Source organism: Pimephales promelas, chromosome 3 (assembly GCF_988280905.1).
Source record: "Pimephales promelas chromosome 3, fPimPro1.hap1.1, whole genome shotgun sequence".
NCBI lineage: Eukaryota > Metazoa > Chordata > Actinopteri > Cypriniformes > Leuciscidae > Pimephales > Pimephales promelas.
In genome coordinates, this window is record NC_142771.1 from 29,464,582 (window position 1) to 29,480,068 (window position 15,487).

Sequence of the window (15,487 nt, forward strand, 5' to 3'; positions counted from 1 at the left end):
ACCACCCACTTTCCCAAACACCGAAGAGAAGACTAGATTAGTCAGTAGATGTTGCTGTTGAGAATGTAACACAGAATCAGAGAGATTGCGCACGCCTCTAACAGTGTGTGTGTGTGTGTGTGTGTGTGTGTGTGTGTGTGTGTGTGTGTGTGTGTGTGTGTGTGTGTGTGTGTGTGTGTGTGTGTGTGTGTGTGTGTGTGTGTGTGTGTGTGTGTGTGTTTGCCTACCTCGACCAAGAGCCCAGAGCCTGAATAACAGTAGGAGGAAAATGGACGGAGTAGGTTCATTTGGCGCTGGGAGAGCCGGGGCTGCTTTCGACCCTTTTGCCTTTATTCAGCAGCCGCAGACCATCCTTAGAATATTATCATGGGTAAGACACTTATTTACCTAGAGATAATCATGTCAGCCTAGAGGAGACAAATGTAGTCTGTGAGAATAACCCAGAGCAAATCATAATTACAACGTTTTCATCACACGCTCATTTAATAATTTAACGAGGTCAATGGGGAAATATGACCCTTGTAGATATGCGTTTATTTACGACATGTAAGATTATTTTTCGTTTATATTTGCAAATTTTGACGTGTTGATGTCACGAAGCTTATTTGCCTCTGATGACGAGATTACTCATGTGATTCCTTCTAGAATAATAACATATCATATAGAAGCATGAATATAGCCTAAATACACGCGCTCATTCTTGAATCTTTTGTGTTATTTCGTTTATTATTGTGAGATTTTTTCGTTTAAAATAGCATTATAGCCTATTATATCAATAGGCCTATTATCACGTAGACGTGACTTCATATAAGCTGTATACCTATAGCCCAGCTAGGATTTTTTTGTTCTAAAAATGTTCTGAGAACATTACCATGCAGTGTTCTAATAATGTTTTCAGCGGGTAGTTTTCTTTTGGTTCCTAAAATGTTCTCTTAAAAGTTCTAATAACATTCTCTAAAAACATTCTAAATATGTTAAATGCTAACATTGTTAGAACATTATTTCCTGACGTTCTTATAACATTTTCAGCGGGTAGTTTTCTTTTTGTTCCCAGAATGTTCTCTTAAAAGTTCTAATAACATTGTCTAAAAACATTTTAAATATGTTTATTGCTAACATTGTTAGAACATTATTCCCTAATGTTTTTATAACATTTTCAGCGGGTAGTTTTTTTTTGGTTCCTAAAATGTTCTCTTAAAAGTTCTAATAACATTGTCTAAAAACATTTTAAATATGTTTATTGCTAACATTGTTAGAACATTACTCCCTAATGTTTTTATAACACTTTCAGCGGGTAGTTTTCTTTTTGTTCCCAGAATGTTCTCTTAAAAGTTCTAATAACATTCTCTAAAAACATTCTAAATATGTTAAATGCTAACATTGTTAGAAAATTATTCCCTGACGTTCTTATATCATTTTCAGCGGGTAGTTTTCTTTTTGTTCCCAGAATGTTCTCTTAAAAGATGGCATAACATTCGCTAAGAACACTCTGAAAATGTTTTGTGATGACCTTCTATAAAGGTTTAATCATAACATTTTTAAAACATTATCCCCTAACTTTCTTATAAAGTTTTTAGCGGAAGTTTATTTTTGTTCCCAAAATGTTCTCTTAAAACCCCTCAAAAATGATTAGCTATAACATTGTTAAAGCATAACATTTTATTAATCTCAAAACTAAAACATCAAAATCTAACAGGTTTAAATGGCATCCACATAAATTATTAGAAGTTCTGCGTACAGTAAATGCCCAACATAACATGAAGAACTCAGTAAAGTCACTCATGCGTCTTGACTGCGGTGTTTGCTCAGAGCACTCATCATCAGTCTTTGCTTGTTTTGGTTCTTGCAGAAAAATAATCCAGGAATCTGTATTAATAATAGTGTTCTACTATTCTCTCTTCTAGTTGTCCAGCTGCTCCCCCAGTTAGCATTGAGCTCTGTTCTCTGTGTGCACAGTAGAGTTTTTCCTCATAGCCTAAAAAAGAAGATCATGCAAAAGTGTAAACATAAAGAATACACATACATTAAGATCACAAGCAATATTGACATTGAAAACTTTCAAAATTAGCCAGCCTAATTAGCAGTCAGAAATTATGTAAAGACTAATTTATTGAAAGTATAAATATGATAAATTATGAGTATCTTTTTTGTTTCTGTAATTTAAAACATACTTAATCCATGTATCCAATATCTTAATACAATAAAGTTTTAAAAATGGATATTTTTCTTACACAAATGCTTCGCTTTAAAAGGGCTTTATAGAGTCCCCCGCCAGAGTCATGTGGTGGATTACTTTTATCATGGATGGATGCGCCTTGATAGACGGCCATTCACTGCCATTCTAAAAGTCAGAAGAGTCAGGACATTTTTTTAAATATAACTCAGATAGTATTCATCTGAAAGAAGAATGTTATATAAACCTGAAGCCTTGAGAAACGCTCTTTCCAATTCATTAACGTTAACCTCTAACCAGTGTTGTGCAAGTTACTTCCAAACTGTAATACATTAGGTATTACTTGTTACTGTTATTTAAAAGTAATTCATTACCTTACAATATTACTGTCTCAGAATTGTAATGCGTTACATTACTCATGTATTACTTTTGAGTTACTTTCACCAAAATAACAAAGTAGAACTTAACTTTTGGGCTGTAACGATATGCAATATGAAACCGAAATCGCGATTCGCCACTCGACTCAGATCCACGAACCTACAGAATCGCGACACACCTCTTCCAACTCCAGCGTTATTCTCCTTACCGTCCAGATCCAATGCTGCCTTATCTTTAAATTAGGCTATTAGTATTATTTGAAGTTAACATTATAAAATACGTAGACCTACACCACAAAACTAGTTGAGGATAAATTATTTAAAATTGGGGAAGTCCAGCATTATGGACATCACATTTGCAGTCAAAACTTGAAATAAAAATTCTCAGAAAATACATGTATTGAAACGTATATAGGGTACTTCCTTAAAGGACTCCAGACATTAGACAAATATCAGTCTATGTTTTATTTTTAATATTAGGGAAAAGACACGCATTCATGCGTGACAAATAAAATATATTTTTTGTAATTCTGTTAATTACACTGCGCAAATCGGATAAGGAAGGGTTGGCTCTGCAGTCTCCATAGAACTTAAAATATTCATTTTATTTTAGCTTTCGTGTTCGCATTTATGAGGAAAAAACAATGTTACAGACGCGGCCGCTCTGAACTGGCACTAAAAGACTGCTTTAAAACTTTCACATAGTCTGTTGTCTTTAAGAAGTAAAAGCAGACAATCCATTGTAATACAACTGTAATACAAGCCTCACTGAACATGTAACGAGTAAAATATTACTGAAAATTGATTAGTAATGCCTTACACTACTGCGTTACAGCAAAAAGTAATATGTTACTGTAATGTATTACTTTTGTAATGCGTTACTCCCAACACTGCCTCTAACGTTATATGAATTACTGAATTATTATTAACTTTTACTTTCAAAAGACATTAAGATCACTTTTAAGTAAAAATACAGTATTCGTATGCATAGAACACATACCGGCATCTTGGCTACCTTGGTTGTAAATGGAGACTTTATTGTGTCATCGGTAAGTTAATCATCTTGAAACAGTCCGTTTGGAGTCTGCATTAAAACAAATCTAGCTGTTATTCAAAAGTAGCATACACTCAGATTTAATGCGACTGTCATACAATTCTAAGAAAGTAGAAAGTTAGGTCTAATACTGAAAGACATCAAGGATAAGAGAAAGCTATGTAAACTGAAAAAATACACACAAAAACTTACAGTTGTGAAAGAGTTCCGTTGACCAGGAGTTCTGTTGTTTTGGGCCAATGTGTCGCCAATTTAGACAACGGACATTCTGCGCCGATTTCTTCAACAGAAACGTTGCTTTATTTGCGCTGTTTGTCGAGTTCAAATGTTCTTACGTCATGGGAACATCGCGCTGTGATTGGTGGTTTTAAACGTCGATCTACAGCGACCTCCAATCAGCTTCTCATCTCTTGTAAACGCATTTGTCGCAACAGTTCATTTCAGAGTAGCCTAATATATCCTCAAAACACTTTACCGTATGCTGTTTTGACAATGTTCCTCTTTCATTATGGAAAATTATGCCATTATTCTATAGGTTAAAATAATTCTACAATCTGTTACCTAAACAGCTTCCTTAAAATATCCTTACAATTTTATGAGCTTTTGTTAACATATATTATGAGATTTTGTCATCTCAGGTAAATGTCCACAAAACATTTGATGAATGTTGCTTTGATAATGTTCCTCCTTTGTTATTGTGCCAATGATTTATAAAAGATAACAACATTTCGACAAAAAATCCTCAAAATGTATCATGCAAAATGTTTGTTAAAAAGTCAATTTAAAGGAATGTTTTATTAAAAACATTTTATCATCTCAGGACTAAATAATATCCTCAAAACATTTTGCGAACGTTAATTTGATTATGTTCTTCCTCTGTTATTATGGTAGGCCTACATTCAATATTTTATGAAAGATCATTCTATAAACTTTTACCTCATCAACATCCTCAAAATGTTACATTTAAAACATTCTAGTTTTGTTAACACGTCACATTACAAGAATGTTTTATAAAAACATTCCATCATCTCAGGCCTCAATGATATCCTCAAAACATTTTTCGAACGTTGATTTGATAATGTTCCTCCTCCGTTTTTATGGGACATTGTACCAATGTTTTATTGAGAACATTGTAATGTCTGTCATCTCAACAACATTCCGAAAACATCCTCAACATGTTACAGTGAAAATGTTCTAGTTTTGTTAACACGTCACATTACAAGAACATTTTATAAAAACATTCCATCATCTCAGGACTAAATAATATCCTCAGAACATTTTACGAACGTTGATTTGATAATGTTATTCCTATGTTTTTATGGGACATTGTTTCAATGTTTTATAAAAGATCATTCTACAAACCTTTACCTCATCAACATCCTTAAAATGTTGAATTTAAAACGTTCTAGTTTTGTTAAACACGTCACATTACAAGAACATTTTATAAAAAAACATTCCATCAACTCAGGCCTCAATGATATCCTCATAACATTTTGCGAAAGTTGATTTGATAATGTTATTCCTATGTTTTTATGGGACATTGTACCAATGTTTTATTGAGAACATTGTAATGTCTGTTATCTCAACAACATTCCGAAAACATCCTCAACATGTTACAGTGAAAATGTTCTAGTTTTGTTAACAAGTCACATTACAAGAACATTTTATAAAAAACATTCCATCATCTCAGGACTAAATAATATCCTCAAAACATTTTGCGAACGTTAATTTGATTATGTTCCTCCTCTGTTATTATGGGACATTGTTTCAATGTTTTATAAAAGATCATTCTTCAAACCTTTACCTCATCAACATCCTCAAAATGTTAAATTTAAAATGTTCTAGTTTTGTTAAACACGTCACATTACAAGAACGTTTTATAAAAAACATTCCATCATCTCAGGCCTCATCCTCATAACATTTGCGAACGTTGATTTGATAATGTTATTCCTATGTTTTTATGGGACATTGTACCAATGTTGTATTGAGAACATTGTAATATCTGTTATCTCAACAACATTTCGAAAACATCCTCAACATGTTACAGTAAAAATGTTCTAGTTTTGTTAACATGTCACATTACAAGAACATTTTATAAAAAACATTCCGTCATCTCAGGACTAAATAGTATCCTCAAAACATTTTGCGAACGTTAACCTGATAATGTTCCTCCTCTGTTATTATGGAACATTGTTTCAATGTTCTATAAGAGATCATTCTACAAACCTTTACCTCATTAACATCCTCAAAATGTTAAATTTAAAACGTTCTAGTTTTCTTAACATGTCGCATTACAAGAACATTTTATAAAAAACATTCAGTCATCTCAGGCCTCAATGATATCCTCATAACATTTTGCGAGCGTTGATTTGATAATGTTCCTCCTTTGTTTTTATGGGACATTGTACCAATGTTTTATTGATAACATTCTAATATCTGTTATCTCAACAACATTCCCAAAACATCCTCAACATGTTACAGTGACAATGTTCTAGTTTTGTTAACACGTCACATTACAAGAACATTTTATAAAAACATTCCATCATCTCAGGACTAAATAATATCCTCAAAACATTTTGCGAACGTTGATTTGATAATGTTCCTCCTCTGTTATTATGAGATATTGTGCTAATGTTTTATTGAGAACATTGTTTAATCTGTTATCTCAGCAACATTCCCAAAACATCCTCAAAATGTTACAATGAAAATGTTATATCTTAGTTTACATTTAACCTTATAGGAACATGATTTGAAATGAGAAAACATCCTTAAAACATTCTTAAAACATTGCATTCAAATGTTTTATTTAAAACATTAACCAAACCTCTAGGGAATGTTAGCCAAAGTTCTAAGAACGTTCCCTGTTAGCTGGGAGGCTATTTGTATAGAGCCTAAATTGATGAACGTTTCTCTTTAATGCAGTATAGCCTAGTTTTGTTTGTTTTTTCAGTAAGAGCATCACTATGTATCAAAAATATAAGCGAGTGTCTCATTTTGAGCATTTATGTTGATCAGAAATGCTGTTTAGATAGGCAGCCCATAGGTTTTGATCCGCAGCCAGTCTGACCGGCTCCTCGATTCTGATTGGTTGTTGCTTTACTATACGCTCATGTACTGTTACTTCCATTTTTGCATCAGACACACACATCACGTGGATTAAGGCTTTGTGCAATAAAATTCTCTTTCAGTCAAATTTTGTTTTATTCCATGTAAAATAGGTGTTAGCCTAAATAAACATTTTCAGAAATAAAAGATTTCATACAGAACAGAATAGTTTGGACATTTTGTCCTCGAAATGGAAAATATTGATTTAGAACATTTACAGTAGGCCTATATAATGTTAATTTAATAGCATTTACAACATTATATAATTCTTATCGTTTGTAAGTTTAAAATCGTTTAATAGTTAGAAATGTAATGAAAAATGTTTAGGCTATATATATATTCTCCACAGACCCAAGGTATAACCAGGGAGTTAAAAAAAAATGCGTCCATTTTTTCAACATCAAGATTTTATACTTATAAATGCAGAAATGAAAATGTGTATATTTTAGCTGTACTAGTCACCATTTTACATATTTGACACATTTTAAATAAAGTTTTTATGGTTACTGCATTTTAAAAGTACAAATATAGTCTCGTGATTAATATAAAACTGTAACTATGTCTATAATTATACAAAAATTATAAAAAAAAAATGTTAGCATTTTAGATGAAGTATAACATGTGACAGAGTATGAATCTTCTGTCACTGCTTTTCATTTCATATCAACTGCCTTTACACAATAGTATTTAATATTATTAAATGTTTAATGTCATTAACAAAGGGTTTTAGCAGCATTATCATAAAAACACATCATTAAGTCATGCGTACCTTTTCCCCTGCAGATCTTCTCAATAGTGGTGTTTGGATCCATAATAAATGAAGGCTACGTCAACCACGGCAGCGAGAGGCTCTACTGCGTTTTCAACAAGAACAACGATGCCTGCAACTATGGGACCACCATTGGGCTCATAGCATTTCTAGCCTGCATTTTCTTCATTATCCTTGACGTGAAGTTCCAACAAATCAGCAGTATTAAAGACAGAAAGAAGGCAGTAATGCTGGACATTGGATTTTCAGGTAAACAATGAGAGCAAGTAAAAACAGACTCAGACTTTCTATGACTGCATGCTATTTTTAAGTGGTGAATTATTTACGGCGTCTGGCAACCATTCATAATCTCCACAGAAGTAACTGTATTGCCTTCACACAGACATTGTCACTTTGTGATTTTGTCTATTTATGTTAACACGGGAGCAGTAGACTATATTGTCGTTAGTCTAATATTATTTTGTACATGATTACAGGTTTCTGGACATTTTTGTGGTTTGTTTGTTTCTGCTTCTTGGCCAACCAATGGCAACGCACCACCCCAGATGAGCTGCCATTAAATCAGGGAGCGGATGCTGCCAGAGCTGCCATAACCTTCTCCTTCTTCTCCATCTTCACCTGGGTAAATGAGAAAATGGAAATGAAAACACATTTTACTGTCATTTTATGAGAGTGAGCGCCATTCTTGCAGAATACAAATCCATTTTGATTTGAGTACTTGAGGAAGTTGTTAAATCATGACCCATCTCATCGACATTAGCTTGCTCTACATACTGGTTTCAGCCCTCAGGGGATTGGGAACATGTAATAGAATTACTTCCTTTTCCCTGGCTATGAATGAGGATAAGAATAGTGTTTGGTGGTGTGAGAGAAGCAGTGAAAGACTATTTCTTACAGTTACTCAACAAGAGTGAAATGTTTATCTCATCTGTGATTTTTAGAAATTGTTACATCAACGATTATTTTATTTTGTTTATTACATACCGGCATATATATTATAATTATGTTTAATTCATGTTTCTTGCAAGACGTCGTACAATGACCTGCAAAAGTTGTTTTGATAATACTGTGATGTTTCAGCATGATTAATAAGTTATGGCAACACTTGTTTTTACATTGCTTAAACTCAACAAAATAAGTAAAGCCATACAAAATTCCACTCATTTTTAAAGTTAGTTTAATGTAATTTAAGTTGAAAGACTTAAACATCCAAGTTGATTGTGCTTAAAAATTTAAGGCAGCAACTTTTTTTAATGTGATGTTGCTAAGGATACAACTTTAACCATATGATAAAAATGCAAAACTAAAGTGCTAGAATAATTTGTATTGTAAAGGTAAAGTGGTCAGATTTGAGAGTTGTTATTTTTTAAAGAGAGTTTGATTAGCCTGACATCGTCATACTAATTTAGTCAGAATGTGAGTCTGATACTGCTCCATTGGGCTGTGATTATGGGGCGTGTTTCAACCGAACCAGGAAAAAAATGCCTCTATACTCAACTGGATTGACCGAATCCTGTAGGAAGGACGACAAAAACATCTTTCCGATCTACAAATGCCTTGATCACGTTTCTCAGTTCCTCTTTTAAAATGAATGCGCTGTCTACATCTTCTATAACCGACCCGATGGCTGAATCTACACATCTCCATTCTCCAGCGGCAGCCATACTTTGTTGTTTACGAATTCAACCCAAGCACTCTTCGGTGACGTGGATGATTACGTTACTGTTGATCAGCTGTCCATCATCGCTTAAAGCCTGCCCTGACAATCTGATTGGTCCGAATAGCTTTGGTTCGGGCATAGAGCATCGCAGTCCCGCCCACAGCCCGAGAGAGCCCTGGTGCCGGAAGTAAATTTCCCATTCATTTCTCCCATTGACATATTGTAAAATCCATATCTAAAGAGTATTAGATCATGTCTGAGGATAACCAGCTACGGCTGAACTCAAAAGCATACAACACATCATTTCGAGTGAAAAAACGAAGAGAAAATCCAAAAAAAGTCAAGGGTACAAGCCTGTGTAGCCTACATATTTTCATTTCCGAGCAAAGGAACTACTCCTCCCATAAACCACCGCGCCTCACTAAAGTCGACTGAAGCCACCGTGAAAGAGCCTTTTGAGTGACTTCCAAATCGGCCGCATGAACTTTTTCCTCCAGTAAATTTTATATAATGAATGTGCAGGGAAACTCCTTTTCCTCGATTTACTGAAGCTTTGAGCATCTGGCTCGCACATAGGCTAAGCTGTGGCAACTGCACATCCAATGGCGCGAGGGCGTCTCAGAGGTGCGACCAATGAACTTAGCCCTAAGTCATTACACAATCTTCAGTCTTCACAAGCCTTGACGGGGTTCCAGACACGTAACACGATTTCCACCAATCAGATGCATCATTGTGAGATTGTGGGTAATGAAGTACTTATCCAATACATCGCAAATAAAGGGCATTTTCTTAAAACAAGTTTAGTGCCCCATGAACTTTTGGCGTTTATATCAGCATATACAATCGCTTAGTACAGCCGTAGCTGGTTTTAAGTCTACCATGTATGGTTACGTTTTTATGGCTTATATCTCAAATGTCAATGGAGAAATTGTATTGAATGGCAGTCATTGTATTGACTGTGATGCTCAATACTTGCCATGATACTTGCTTCTCAAATGTTGTGGGCGGGGCTAAGTTCGGCTCGTATCCAGGCTAGAGTTTGATTGTAATGACTTTTAGTTGCATTGTCTTTGTATTTCAGGCTGGTTCGACTGTAAGAGCGGTGCAGAAGTACCTGCTAGGGACCGATATGACCCTGTTCACAACAGAGCACATCGATGGCAACCAACCCGTCCAGCCTTACCCCACCGTCACAAGCACAGAGCCCGGCGACACGTACCAGAGCCCACCCTTCACTGAAAACCTGGACCCCACCGGCCAAACCTACCAGGTGCCAATTTACTGAAACGCTGCCGAGCAAGAGTCCATGTGCGATGTCATTGGTTTATCATTGTGGGTGACTGGCACTGCTCTTCAAACTGAAGTGGTGTGACAATGTTCATAGGTAGTAGCGTTCTGTGAACTTCTGTACAAGAATATGTTGATTGTGATTTCACTTTCATTTGGAATATTACATGTTAATTTATCAGCTGGAATGAAACTGATTGAAGGGTATCAGTGTTGTATAAAAATGAAAAAGGTTACGTTGCATGTATTATATTTAGAGAGCTATAAAGTGCCATGCATCCTATTCAGTTTCCATTATGTTGTTGGGTACTGTATATAAAGTGCAATATCTGAAACATGGAATCACCAAACGTTTGACACGTTCTCCAACTAAAAGCTTACGAGAGGTGGTCGTCCAAAAAGAGGGTGAAGTTTCGCTGTAGATAAGGGTGTCTTCTGTATCATAGGTGTGTAAAAATGGTGTTGATTCAATGTTTGATTTCGTGAAGTCTCTTATGAGACAAAGCAAGATTTGGGGTTTTTTTTGTGGATTTCGAACAAAAAGTTGTTTTATTTTTTGTTAGAGCCACAATTCGTTCCATTTTAAAAGTGAGGAATACAACTATATAGTTATGTAAAACGTTTAATTGGCATTTAAAATAAACATTTTTGAAGATATTTAAATTATTATTCATCAAGGGCACATTAGATTGATCAAAAAAATCAATTTCCAATAAATGCTGCTCTTTCGAACAAATCACAGTTTTTACAAAGTATTAAGCAGCACAACTGTTTCAACATTGATGGCAATCAGAAATGTTTAAAGGCTGTACTAATGGTGCTGAAAATTCAGCTTCGCCATCATAGGAATAAATTACATTTTAAAATATATTAGAACAGAAAACCGTTCATTTAATTTGTAATAATATTTTACAATATTACTATTGTAATTTTGATCAAATAAATGCAGCCTTGATGAGCGTAAGAGACTTATTAAAAAAAAATACAGAGCTCAAATATTTGAACAGCAGTGTAAATTGAAAAGTGATGTGTCTGAGACACCCTTCAGATATTCATCAGTTGGCTGTTGTTAAAAAAAAAGAAGCTGTTTGGTGACCATCATCACTGCTTTGTCTGATATGTGGTAGATTTTGGTAATGTTTCTGTGTTCAGAGATAGGGCAACATACAAAAATGATAGTGATTGTACTTCAAAACATGTAAATGAAGTATGTTTGTGAAAGTGGTCAGGGTCTTGTGTTTCCTGTACTTAACTCTGCACTCTTTAAAATGCCTCATGGACCAATATTTCTAATTTACTGAGGTATGTTTTGCTGGATCAAAATTTGCACCTCTAAACAAGTATAATAGGCGATGAAGAGATGCGAAATTAAAAGCCTTATTTAAATTTTGTATTTGTACTCCTTTGAAGGACAAAGTGCAAAATTTGCATCAGTAAAAAATGCCTTGACCTAGTCCATGACTCTTTTAAAACACATAGTACATACTGTATCTGCAGGCAATATATGCCATCTTGTGATTGAAAGATGTACACAAAAGATTTGCTGTTGTCAATTGGAATGTCTTCGGACTGCAGTTGTCAGACATTATAAAAATAAAGACATGTTTTTTCATGAGTGGATCACCTGTAATGTGCCCCTTTAATGACTTATGCATTCCATTATAATGAGATAATTCAGTTGTCAGAAGCTGTACCCTGAAACATTTTGAACTTTCTACTTTAAATTGTTTCAAATAGTTATATAATTAAATATTCTGATATATCCCAATGTTATTTAATTCAAAATTTAGTGCAAAGAAAAAGTATATGTTTACTCACGTAACCCTGGTTCCCTGAGATAACTCTTATGGGGAGAACTCCCGTTTTCCTCAAATCCTGAAGCCTGATTGGTTCACATCTGAGCAAGTGCACACACAAATGGCATTTCAGCCTGCCGAAAGGGGCGGGGTTGGCTGCCTATAATATAAGCCATGCATAAATAACCAATCGTCAGAATCTTTCGACTTAGGAGCGGCTAGCATAACTCGCTGTGCAACGCAGTAGCTTGGCAGTTACGCAATGCTTGTTCCAGTTACCAGGGTTATGCGAGTAACCATAAACGTTACCTTAGACACTATCGGCACGTAGCATATTCTCGACCTGAGGACCACTTGACAGTCGTTAGGGATGAACTCAAGGAAGGAAGGTTCCACAGACAGAGCCTGCAGATCTCCAACTCGCTTGACTGATGCTAAAGCCAGCAAGAAGTCAGTGTTAAGCGAGAGGGACCGAAGGTTAGTTGACTCAAAGGAAGGGTTCCAGAGGGCGCTAAGGACTGGAGAGTTCCCATGACAGGACTGAACACGGGCAGGGAGGATTCAACATCCTAGGTCCCCTGAGAAACCTTACAAGCAGGTCGTTTTTCCCAATCGATTAGTCGGCCACCAGGGCGTGATTTACCGCAATGGCTGCCATGTGTACTTTAAATATGGAAGGGGCACGCCCACCGTCCAGCATCTACTGCAGAAACGTGAGAACAAGACAAAGTTTCGCACTTGGCTGGGTCTATTTTCTGAGCTAAGCACCAGCTTGAGAAAACAGACCATTTCCGTGCGAAAAGGAGCCCTCGCTTCCGAGATCGCTCTCGTCTCACTTCCTGGGTAAGGCCTGATATGGGCTAAATTTGCAGGTTCTACAACTCCAGTTGGGGGTACCAAATTGTTGGGGAACTGCGTAAGTAGGGCTAGAGGATGGAAGGCATAAATGAGCAAACAAGGCCATTTCTGTGCCAGCATGTCCATTTCCTTTGAGAAGTATATTTGGCAATGGGAATTCTCTTTCATTGTGAAGAGATCCACATCTGCCTGACCGAAGGTGCACCGTACCGTGTTGACTGCCTGGGGGCCCCATTCCCATCTCCATTCCCCCGGTGCCGGTCTGCCGCATGAAATTACCAGTCAAATTGAACGCCCTCACTGAACAGAGGTTTCTCTGTGCCCATAGCAGGAGATGGTTCGCCAATATGTGCAGAGGGCGAGACTTGAGAGCTTGTTGGTGGTTTATAAAGGCAGCCACCATCCTGGTGTTTGAGCGGACCAGAACATGATGACCCCTGAGTTCCTGCTTGAACTCCTTGAAGGCCAAAATCATCACCATCATTTCCAGGCGGTTGATGTGCCAACTTGACATAAGGATCGCCAACCATGAGCTATTCTATTAAGCTATTCAAGGCTATTCTGCCGTTGCACAGGGTACCCCTCGACCACTTTCCTCCTGAAAACCGAGCCCAGCATAACCGTTTTGGTAAAAGCAGGGTGGTTTCCAAGGGACCAAGGCTTTGATGCAGTTGTGGGTCACCTTGAGAGTGTGTTGGCCTGTGGGCCCGTTAAACCAGAGCTGGAGTGGTCGCCTGTGGAGCAGGAACAGCGGAATGACCAAGGATCTCATCTTCGCACTCAGAGGCAGCCAGAGACATCGAGTCTAACTCTTAGCCAGACCTGCCGAACGAGACCATGCGACTCGTGCCAGATGAGGAGCGTCAGCTTGCTTGCAAAGCGTGTAGAATTGGCTTGCCTGCAGAGCGTCGTTCCACTGAAAGGCTGGTTCAACTGCAAGGAGAGCAAGGCTTCAGTTATCAGAGCAGTGAGATGATCTTGAGAAATAAGTAAGATTCTGACAATTGGGAATTTCTGCAAGGCTTAAATAGACTGCCAACCCTGCCCCTTTCGTTGGGCTGAAATGCCATCAGGAACCAGTTTTCCCCATAAGCGTTAGTGAACAAACACAATGCGAGTGAACCGTATCGAAAGGGAACTTCAGAAGCTGTGAAAACAAGAAACACCTTGAGATCCAACTATAAAATTAGACAAGACTTAGGAATAGTTCACTCAAAAATTAAAATTCTGTCATTTACTCACTCTCATGTTGTTCAAACTTGCATGACTTTCCTTCTACATTGGAACACAAAAGATGATGTTTGGCAGAAATGTTGTCAGTCCCTGAAATTCTGCCTAAACTCTTAAGGCCCGTTCACATCAAGAACGATAAAGCAGGAGGTCTTTAAAGCAGGATGGATTCTGATTGGCTGTCCATTTTTTTTAATCACAAGAAAACATTTTTATTCCAACAACATTGCTTCTCTGTGCCATTACCGTTATAGTTGTGGTGTGGACTGCGATTCTTTTATAATTCGAAAGATTTTTCATTAGTTATCCTTGGTGTGAACAGCCTTTAGACATAAAGTTCCATAAAGGCTGTTTTTGCAGCCGATGGCAAATCCAAAAGTGGATTAAAAATGGGGGGGGGGGGGGGTGTTGCAGTGATACCATAGAAGAACCACTTCTAGCTTTCCCAAAAAACCTTTCTGAGAAAGGTTTCTTAAGAGATAAGAAACCTTTTTTAGACTACAAAAAACGGTGCAATAAAAAAGGCTCCAAACTTTCAGTAATCGGTTCTTAAAATAACCATTTTTCTTTTAGTGTGAAGAATATTTTAATCTAAAGAACCCTTTTCACTAAGCAGCTTTTGCACAGTGGAGGTTCCACAAGTTTCTACATGAAACCACGATTATTTTTGAGAATGTAACATCTTTTGTTTTACACGTAATACGGTGCTTCTTAAAATGACAGAATTTAAATTTTGCATAAACTCTTTCTCTGTTGCACACAACAAACAGACGAGATACAGAGACTGGAGCCTTAATAAATGAATCTTAAGGTTGATAATGTTCGACCAGCATTTATTCTGCAGATATGTCCTGACACATCGCAAATAGTTGAAGACAGGGTCTTGCCACAGTTAGCAGTTCATGTAAGAGAGATTAGAAACGGTGAGCGTACTGAAGTCTCAACAGTCTTCTATGAGAGGGAGAAAAACCATTTAAGAGGCACAAGCACAATGGTAATCAACAAAAACTAAGCAAACAAATTATTATCCAAGAATTATCCATTTAGCCAAAACATTCTGCAATCTGATCCTATCCGCCAACCTTTCAGAATGTCTGTCTGGTGTTATATTTGAAGGCAGTTGAAACTTTCTCAAACCGATTTAATTGTGTAAAAGAGAAAAGACAATCACGTGAGCC

At 36.6% G+C, this 15,487-nt stretch overlaps 1 protein-coding gene across 1 annotated transcript; it reads left to right on the top strand.

The window, feature by feature from the left end:
* Positions 1 to 175: 175 nt before the first annotated feature.
* On the top strand, positions 176 to 10,811 carry syngr3a (synaptogyrin 3a). Its single transcript, XM_039687471.2, has 4 exons — positions 176 to 370; positions 7,493 to 7,727; positions 7,955 to 8,100; positions 10,220 to 10,811. Exons 1-4 carry the CDS (start codon positions 269 to 271, stop codon positions 10,421 to 10,423), a joined length of 687 nt encoding a protein of 228 aa, XP_039543405.1. The 5' UTR covers positions 176 to 268; the 3' UTR covers positions 10,424 to 10,811.
* The last annotated feature ends 4,676 nt before the right edge of the window (positions 10,812 to 15,487 follow it).